Source organism: Sapajus apella, unplaced genomic scaffold (genome assembly GCF_009761245.1).
Source record: "Sapajus apella isolate SASKATOON/1434 unplaced genomic scaffold, GSC_monkey_1.0 scaffold90, whole genome shotgun sequence".
In the NCBI taxonomy this organism is placed as follows: Eukaryota; Metazoa; Chordata; class Mammalia; order Primates; family Cebidae; genus Sapajus; species Sapajus apella.
In genome coordinates this window covers 287,690-298,012 of record NW_022437030.1, presented here as the reverse complement: position 1 = coordinate 298,012, position 10,323 = coordinate 287,690, and the positions used below count along the sequence as shown (strand labels likewise).

Below are 10,323 nucleotides of genomic sequence, written 5' to 3'. Positions count from 1 at the left end.
CAGAAGATCAAACACCACATGTTCTCACTCATAGGCGGGTGTTGAACAATGAGAACACATGGACACAGGGAGGGGAGCACTACACACTGGGGTCAGTTCGGGGGAAATAGGGGAGGGACGGTGGGGGTGAGGAGCTGGGGAGAGATAGCAAGGGGAGAAATGCCAGATGTAGGTGATGGGGAGGAAGGCAGCAAATCACACTGCCACGTGTGTACCTATGCAACAATTTTGTATGTTCTTCACATGTACCCCAAAACCTAAAATGCAATGAAATAAATAAACGAGAAATAAATAAATAAATAAATAATGGACATAGATATAAAATTTTAAAGCATTTAGAGGAAAATATATGAAAACATCTTACTGACTGGTTAGACAAAGTTCTTAGATGCAACACTGAAAGAGTATAAATAAAAGCAAAATTTATAAATTGGATTTATAAGCTTTTCTCTGTGAAAAGATACTGATCAGTGGGAAAACAAATCTCACTGACTGGGAGAAAATCATTGCAAATCACCTATGAAAGATTTCTTTCATCCAGAACTCAAAACTCAAAAATAAGAACAAAACGCAATTATAAAACGGGCAGATTTTAACAGATACTTCACCACAGAAGATTTAGTCATTACAAAAATGCAAATTAAAACCACAGTGAGATGGCACTATTCTCCGTTAGAATAACTGTAATTTAGAAAAATCACTAAGTGTTGGGAACTATGTAGAGCAGCTGAAACTCTGATACATTCCTTGTAGAAGTGCAAAATGATAGAGCCGCTCTGGGAAACAGGTTGGTGGTTTCCTATAAAGTTACTGTGTGACTCAGCAGTCTCTTCTGGATGGGTACCCAGGAGAAATGAAAGCTATGTTCATGGAAAAAAACCCGTATGTAAATGTTCATAACAACTTTATCTGTAATAACCAAAAACTATAAATGTCTTAAGTGTTCTTCAGCTGTTAAAAGAATAGACTGGGTGCAATGGTTTACACCTGTTATTTCAGCACTTTGGGAGGCCGAGGCGGGATAGGGGGGATCATTTGAGGTCAGGAGTTCAAGACCAGCCTGGCCAACATGTTGAAACCGCACCTCTACTAAAAATGTGAAAAATTAGCCAGGGCCTGGTGGTGGGTGCCTGTAGTCTCAGCTACTTGGGAACCTGAGGCAGGAGAATCGCTTGAACCCGGGAGGCAGAGGTTGCAGTGAGCTGAGATTGCACTACTGCACCCCGGCCTGGGTGACAGGAGCGAAAACTCCATCTTCAAAAAAAGAAAGGATGAACTATGGTACATCCATATAGTAAAATCTATTCAGCAATAAAAAGGGACAAACCATATGCATCATGCTAAATGAAATATCTAGACTCAAAGGATACATGCTCTGTTATTTCATTTATATGAAGTTCTAGAAGAAGTGAACTATAGGACAGAGAACAGATCACTGCTTACCGAGGATGAAGACTGGAGGTGGGTTTTGATTGCACAGTAACAGCACAAGAGAATTTGGCTGGGTTGTGGACTTGTTCTTTAAGTGGCAGCAAGGACTGAGTAGTGGATTGAGTACAGCAAGCAGACTCAAAGAATTTGCTATAGAAGGCCAGGCGCTGTGATTCGTGCCTGTAATCCCAGCACTTTGGGAAGCCGAGGCAGGCAGATCACAAGGTGAAGAGGTTGAGACCATCCTGGCCATCACGATGAAACCCCATCTCTACTAAAAATACAAAAATTATCTGGGCGTGGTGGTGTGCGCCTGGAGTCCTAGCTACTTGGGAGGCTGAGGCAGGAGAATCACTTGAACCCGGGAGGCGGAGGTTGCAGTGAGCTGAGATTGTGCCTCTGCACTCCAGTCTGGTGACAGAATGTGACTCTGTCTCAAAAAAAAAAAAAAAAAAAGAATTTGCTATAGAAGTGTAAATTGTCTCATTATAACTCAACGGTAAAAAGAAAATATATATATAAATTGGTACAATCATTTTTGAGAGCTATTTCGCATACTCTGGTAAAGTTGAAAATGGTCGTATACTACAACACAAGTATACTTCTAGATTTATACCCAAATGAAATTGTCATACGTTGCATAATGAGAAGACAACAATGTTTACAGCAGTATTAACTAATTATAAAAGTAGAAGCAAGCTAAATGCCCAGTAGGAGAGTGGACACACAGTGATTTATTTCTGTAATTGGTATGAGCTTTTAAAATATGTGGAACAATACCACATATTTTTATAGCTATGTAAGTATGAAAATATTATACATGAATTAAATAAGTGAAATTAATAATAATTAGATCCCCTTACTCTTCATTGAAATATTTCAGGAAAAGATAATTCCATATTCACAAATTTTTTAGGAGTGTTACCTGGAATATTGACTATAGGAGAATATTGTATTGCTTTTAATAAAAGTAAATCATTTTTTGAAAGTTAAAAAAGTTATACAGTTGACATGGGAATTGAATCAAATTTTAAAATTTAAATAAATGTGTAAATAGGCCAGGCACAATGGCTCATGCTTGTAATCCCAGCACTTTGGGAGGCTGAGGCAGGTGGATCACTTGAGTTCAAGAGTTCAAGACCAGCTTGGGCAACATGGCGAAACCTTGTCTCTACTAAAAATACAAAAAATTAGCTGGGCATGGTGATGCATGCCCAGTAGTCCCAGCTATTCAGGAGGCTGAGGCATAAGAATCCCTTGAATCTAGGGGGTGGAGGCTGCAGTGAAAGCCATCATCATGCCACTGAACTCCAGCCTGGGCGACAGAGTGAGACTCTGTCTAAAAAAAGAAACCAAACAAAAAAAAGTGTCATTAGATGGTTTTATTTAAGAAATCTAAATTAAATGTTAAAAGTCACCATAACCCTTGAATACTCAATGTGAGAAACTCGTTAACGGGTGATGCTTCAGAAAAATATTCACTTATGAATATACAAAAGAGGCCAGTCACAAAGAAATTGTGGCCGATGCTTGCAATCCCAGCACTTTGGAAGGCCAAGGCAGGAAGATTATTTGAGCCTGGGAGTTCAAGACCAGCCTAGACAACATGGTGAGACCCTGTCTCTATTTTTTAAATTAAAAATATATTTAAAAAATAAATATACAAAAGAAGGCATTGGTGTATATAAGTAGTGTTTTAGTCCACTTTTATCAGTGGCCTTTTCATGATAATAGCGTTCTGGGGATTTCATTTCTGTTGGGGTCTTTAGGAGCTCTAATAAATAGCATCACTTTTCCCTGCTGGCATGCTGAACCAATTCAGAAATAAAAGTGTCAGTGTGGGGACTCTGAACAGCCTCTTTACCATAGTGAAGGCTAGAATAGAGCAGCATAGAGAGATGATCTAATTAGTGTTGTCAACTCCTCCTTACCCACCAGTTCCACCTCTCACTTCAGTCTAGAACAGTCCATCTTACTCCAGGGAAAGCTCGTGTCTGCAGGGCAGACTGGCCTACCTAGTCCCACTTCCTACAGAGGGAGGGAAAAAGAAACCAAACTCCCGCCATCCAGGTAATTTGCCCTGCCTCCCTGGGTAGGATATAGGGATAGGGTATCTAGGCCACTTACTTAATAAAAGATGTAAGTAAAAGATCCCTTCTAATGCAATCTGGAGTGAAAGAAAAGTAGTTTATGCCCTTCTCCTAACATTGCAATTTGTCAGATTCATGTTATGAATATTTCCCAAAAACTTGTTGAACAGTTAACTTCAATATTTATCTGTATTTACAGTAGAAAAGTGCTATGATCTATGATTTATCTTTAACTCTTGATTTTTTAAAACAAAATTGTCTTCAAGAGCATTTATTATAGCCTTATATAATACTGTTTGTTTAGATTAAAAGAAAAGCAGACAGTAAATACTTCAGACATACATGATTATTTTACTGATATTTCTACTACGTCATAGTTCTACAAGCCTAGTTACTTTCTCATTGCCTGCCATGGGCAAAAATTATACTGGATGAAACTGAGCCAGTGACCTTCCTTTGGAAGACCTCTGTCTAGAGGAAGAGGGAAGTCATTAAAGCATTACTGCTCACCACCACAGAGTGTGAGCAGAGGGTTTGGGTTATATAAGTGATGGGAAACTAATGAGAACTGATGATACATTTAAGAAAACATTGCTTCTATGTTAAAATACATGCATGAATACTTTGTAAAGTTTTGAACTGCAAATCCTATTTCATTACCAATTTTCCTCCATTCTCACAGAAGAGCTGAACCAGTCACTTCAAATAAACTAAAATTACTTAGTCAAAATGTAATTAAGCTATATTTTGTAAGTTGTTTTCTCTTACTTTTATGCCATCAAGGTATTTGGTGGGGAGGGGAATATATAACATAACTTTTTTTTATTAATCCCTTTGAAATGAAGGGTGGGGGTGCATACTGCTCCCTCAGAGTTAATAGCTAGGAAGTTAATATTAGATGTCTTAAATGGAAATTCAAAGGTAATCTTTGTTCAGGCACTCAAATTTTATTTTAATTGTAGAGTCACATATGAGTAACTAGAGCCCAAAATGGGAACACTGTGTGAGTGTGTAAGGCACCTTATGAGTGGGAAGAACGTACATTTAGAGCCAAACCAACCTGGGTTTAATCCTTGCCACCAAATAATAGAGTCATCTCTGCCCACAAAAAAACACAATACCTACTTCATTAGGTTTTTCAGGAGATTGATGCTTAAAATCTAAGTTCACAATCTAAAGGAAATTTTCAAACAAGAGTGGGTCAAGTGTGTTTAGGAAATAACCTAGTACCATTTAGCTATAAAATTTGAGTGGGGGGTTGCTAATAGTGCTTCCTTTGATAGTACAGTTGATGTCTGCCTTTCTGAAAATGCAGATATTGTTAAGAGGTGAAATCATAATACAACTGTGTAGAACAGTGGGCTGTTGTGTAAATAAATAATATGACATCCGGGAAGAGGCTAAGAGTATAGATAAAGGCATTTTTATATGTTACAGCAAAAGTAGGATGTATATATCTTACAATTAAAAACAGGTTTTTTAAATGTACAGAAAAACAAACTCACCAATTAATCACATGCATTATTGAAATAATAGAATTATGAGTGATTATTTTATTCCCCCTGTCCAGTACCGTGAGATTGCTTTTATGATGAGAAAAATGTGAGATAGTTATGCCTTGTGAAACAAAAAGTTTCTTCATTGACAAAACACAAAGTGAGTTTCTTAATGCATGGTTCCGTTATTAAGACAAGCAAAGAAATAGATCATTAGTCTAACTATTTAGTAATCAGCCATTTATCTATTATGGTTTTCTGTCATCTGTCATTATTCAGTGTACCATGTTATCTGTGGAAAATAGAAAACTGCAAATTAATATATCTTTTTAAAAGCAGTGTTTTTGTGTTAATGTTACAGATTTATTTGAGGTTTCTAGATTATCAAATGGAACACTCAAATGAATGCAAGAGAAACTTCGTTGCAGTCTATGATGGAAGCAGTTCTATTGAAAACCTGAAGGCCAAGTTTTGCAGCACCGTAGCCAATGATGTAATGCTTAAAACAGGAATTGGAGTGATTCGAATGTGGGCAGATGAAGGTAGTCGGCTTAGCAGGTTTCGAATGCTCTTTACTTCCTTTGTGGAGCGTAAGTAAAAAATTCCTTTAGTATTGAAATCTTTTGTGTATTTTTCACTTAATCACAATGTACTCAGCATTGACTCTAAAAAATATTTCAGGATGTATTTTCTTTTTGTTTTACTACAGCTCTTTTTAATACAAGAATATTTTTTACATTTAAAATGTATTTAATTTTATTTACTTTTTAGAGGTGGGACCTTAATTTGTTGCCCAGGCTGGCTTTAAACTCCTGGGCTCAAGCGATCCTCTGCTTCACCCTCCCAAGTAGCTGGGACTACAGGCACATGGCACCATACCAGGCAGCATTTACTTTTGACAAAAATGTGCAAGTCACAAAGAAGGTAGAAGCAGCTATATCTTCGTCCCTGTTCTCTTGGAATGGACTGTCATGAGTGGAAAAACCATGTTAACATATCAATTGGAAAACTCATTATAAAGGTATAAACAAATGATAAAGATCGCAGACAGTGAGGACTTAACACTTTCAAGATTTTCTAACTTAACAGTAGTATTAATTTAGCTTGGTGAATAGTTATGAATCCACCAAACTGTGGTCATCAAAGATTTAAATACACCATAGATCTTTTTCTTTTTAAATAACATTAAACTTAAAGAACATTGTAAAACTGATAGAGTTGCCTATGTGCCGTTCACTCAGATTCTCCTAATGCCAACATCTCTCAAAGCCAGAGTAAAACTGAAAATTAACACAGATACAGTATTATTAACTAATCTGTAGACCTGATTCTGGTATCTCTAGTTTTGCCAGGAAAGTCCTTTTATGATTCAGTTTCCCACATTGCTTTTAGTTGTCAAGTATCCTTTTCTCCATCTGTGACAGTTACTCTGGCTGCGTTTTTCCTTGGCACATTGCCAAGAGTACTAGCCAGTTTAGTAGAATGTCCATCAGTTTGGGTTTGTCTGATGTTTCTTAGGGATTTCTGTTGAACCTATGTATTTCTGTCAGGAATACTACAGAAACTATGTTGTGCCCTTCTAAATACATCGTGTCAGTGAAGCAGGGGTACATGGTATCATTATTATTATTTTTTTTTAGGGAGCAGTACTTTTATTTTTACACACTTTGGCAAGGAGGTTTTCCATAAACAACCTTTCCAGTGGAGAAGAGAGAACATGAAAATTGGCCTCCAGATATCAGTAGCTGTGTCTGCTCAGGGCCGAGGCTCCCGCTTGCCCACGTGTTGAGGTGGAGGGGTGTACTTCCCTTCTTTCATCAGTTTTTCCCATTGCCTCCAGATGGTATCCATACGTTTCATTGTTTTTTTCCGAAGTAAACACTCTACAAAATCATCATATTCTATCTTGCACTCTTTCTCTGCCCAGATAGTACCGATTCCATGTGCACATTCTATCCATTCTTTTTCAAAAGCATGGCATCGAGCAGGAAACTTGTAGGGCTATTCAGCACTTTGGATTGTCCACCACCAATCTAGGTTAATACCAAACCTTTTCTGCACATCCAAGAAAGCACGGCTATCAGATGCTCGTGCCCTTGTCTCTTCTCTGGCCTCTGTTTCAGGACAACTCTTTTTTCTTTTTTTTTTTTTTAACATATTCTGCTTGTGTAGATTGTATCATTTTGTCTTACTGCTTGTGATACTTTGATTTTTGTTAAGGTGCTGTCTGCCAGTTTCCTTCACTAAAAAGTTGCTATTTTTTTCCTTTCTAATTAATAAGTCTCTGATACTATGCAGATATCTTCTCACTCACTAATTTTAGCATCCATTGATGGCTTCTGCCTGTAACAGTTACTGCTGTAGGGTTTACCTAATCATGATTTTTCCACTTCGATCATTCCTTCTGTATACATTCATTAGAATTCTGCTGTGAGAAAAACTATTTCTTTTTCTTCACTTAGTTATTAATAATTACATCAGTATGGACTCATGGATATTTATTTTATTCTATTGTTATAATATTAATATTATTATTATGACCAGGCATCGTGGCTCACTCCTGTAATCTCAGCACTTTGAGAAGCTGAGGCAGCGGATCACTTGAGGTCAGGAGTTTGAGACCAGCCTGGGCAACATGGTAAAACTCCTGTCTCTACTAAAATACAAAAATTAGCTGGGCTTGGTGGCAGGTGCCTGTAGTCCCAGCTACTAAGGAGGCTAAGGTAGGAAAATCGCCTGAGCCCAAGATGTCAATGCTGCAGTGAGCTGAGATCACATTACTGCCCTCCAGCCTGGGCAACCAGAGTAAGACTGTCTAAAAAATAAAAATTAAATTTACCAATAAAAAAAAATTCTGTGTTACATTATTTTGTTGCTCAAAGCCTGAGCTTCAGCCGTTGGGAACTCCTTCAGTTTGCTTCCTTTGTCCTCTCGACATACCCAATTAATAGGTTTTTAATCATTTTTTATGTTACGGCAGTGCTGGATGAACCATGCTCAACTTTTGTTTTCCCTGCCCCAGCCCTAGACCATCCGTATTTCCAAGGAGCCTTTTCTTCATTTCTTCATCTTACAGCGAGAAACCTAATTATCCGAAATGGATTAATTTGTTTATCCTAATATGCACAAAAAGTAACTTCACAATCACTAATCCATATCCCTGTGAGAAATTTCCTAACAAAACTAAGTACTTATGTACAGTTCTTTTTGTCTTTATCTTTACTGTCAAAATACTGTTTTCCAGTTACTCAGGCTATTGGTTTATATTTCATTTTGTGCTCCCCCCACGTTGTGGTTACTGTAAATTGTTTTTATGTGGGGGTTCTGGGAATATGACTGTTGTTCCTAGAGAGCCCACATCCCAAGAGGGACACTTAGAAGTGTCCTTGCCGCCTTCATTCTCTGCCTTCCATTTCTGCCCTCTATTGGGATGTCTTTTTGCACAAATGAGCAGATACACCTGTATTTTCTTATGTGCCATTTTTTTCTTATGTGAAGGACAGCATTATTCTTTTACACTTTATGTTTTTAACTTAAAAGTGTATCCTGATCAGGTGCAGTGGCTCACACCTGTAATCCCAGCACTTTGGGAGGCCAAGGCGGGCAGATCACTTGAGGTCAGGAGTTTGAGACCAGCCTGGGCAACATGGAGAAACCCTGTCTCTGCTAAAAATACAAAAATTAGCTGGGCATGGTGGCACGAGCCTATAATTCCAGCTACTAGGGAGTTTAAGGCATGAAAATTGCTTGAAACCAGGAGGTGGAGTCTGCAATGAGCCAAGATCAGGCCACTGCACTCTCCAGCCTGTGTGACAGAATGAGACCCTGTCTCAAAAAAAAAAAAAATGTATATCCTGGAAACCATTCCGTATCAATTCATACAGCGCATCCTTATTTTATAGCTACATAATAGAGCATTGTATATACCAACTTTATTTCATCTTCTACTTACGAGCATATAGGTTATTCCCAATATTTGCAATTATAAATAAGCTACAGTGAATAATGTTATGTGTCTATCTTTTCATATTGTTGGAGACATATCATCAGGATAAATTCCTAGAAGTGGGATTGTTTGGTTTAAAAAGTTGTGTAGTTTAGTTAGATATTGCCAAATACCCTTCCAGGAAAGTTGTAGCTTTTTTTTTTTTCAACTCTGGCAAAATATACATGGCGTAAAATTTACCTTCAATCACTTTTACGTGTACAAATCGGTGGCGTTAAGTACATTCACATTGTTGTGCAGCCATCACCACTGTCTTTGTCTGGAGCACTTTTAGCATCCTGAACTAAGACGCTATACCTATGAAACAATTCCTTCCCTTTTTTTTTTTTTTTCCCCACCCTGGTAACCTCTATTCTACTTTCTATCTCTATGATTTCCATATTCTAGGTAAATATATAAATAGAATCATATAATATTTGTCCTTTTATGTCTGGTTTATTTCACTTGGAATAATCATTTCAGGGTTCATACATGTTGTATGTATCTGAATTTCTTTTTTAAGGCTGAATAATATTCCATATATAAATGCTACATTTTCTTTATAAATTCATTCATCTGTTGATGGACACTTAACTGTTTCTACCTTTGGGCAATGATGATTAATGCTGCTGTGTAGAATTGCTGGATCATATGGCAAATCTGTGTTAAAGTTTTTGAGGAACCAACAAACTTTTCCACAGTGACTGCACCATTTTACACACCAACCAGCAATGCACAGAGGGTTCCAGTTTCTTCACATCTTCACCAATACCTGTTATTTTTCGTATTTTTAGATAATAGGTATCCTAATGTGTGTAAAGTGGCATCTCATTGTGGTTTCGATTTGCCTAATTATAATGTTGAGCATTTTTCCATGGGCTTCTCGACTATTCGTATATCTTCTTTGCAGAAAGGTCTCTTCATGTCCTTTGCCCACTTTTGAATTTTTTTTTAAGTTGTAGACATTCTCTGCATATTCTGGATATGAATCGCTTATTGTGTATGTGATTAGCAGACTTTTTTGCATTCTGTTTGTTGTCTTTTCACTCCCTTGATATAAAGGTTTTTAATTTTGATGAAGCCCAATTTAATGTGTTTGTTGTTGTTGTTGCCTTTGCTTTTGGTGTGATATCCAAGAAATCATTGACAAAACCAATGTCATGAAGCTTTTCTCATGTGTTCTCTTCTAAGAGTTTTATAGTTTTAGGTCTTGTAATATATTTAGGTCTTTGATCTATTTGGAGTTAATTTTTCTATACAGTGTAAGGTAAGATTCCAACTTCATTGTTTTTCATGTGAATATCCAGCTAGCAGTCTATCT

At 37.3% G+C, this 10,323-nt stretch overlaps 1 protein-coding gene and 1 pseudogene across 4 annotated transcripts in view; one reads left to right on the top strand and one right to left on the bottom strand.

Moving 5' to 3' along the window:
• NETO2 (neuropilin and tolloid like 2) overlaps positions 1-10,323 on the top strand; it is a 62,456-nt gene that overhangs the window by 33,929 nt on the left and 18,204 nt on the right. For all 4 annotated transcript variants that reach the window (XM_032255607.1, XM_032255605.1, XM_032255606.1 and 1 more), the window contains exon 7: positions 5,379-5,607. In XM_032255607.1, coding sequence (XP_032111498.1) covers positions 5,379-5,607 — 229 coding nt within the window. The remainder of the gene's footprint in view (positions 1-5,378; positions 5,608-10,323) is intronic.
• Positions 6,758-7,174, bottom strand: LOC116534852 (annotated as a pseudogene).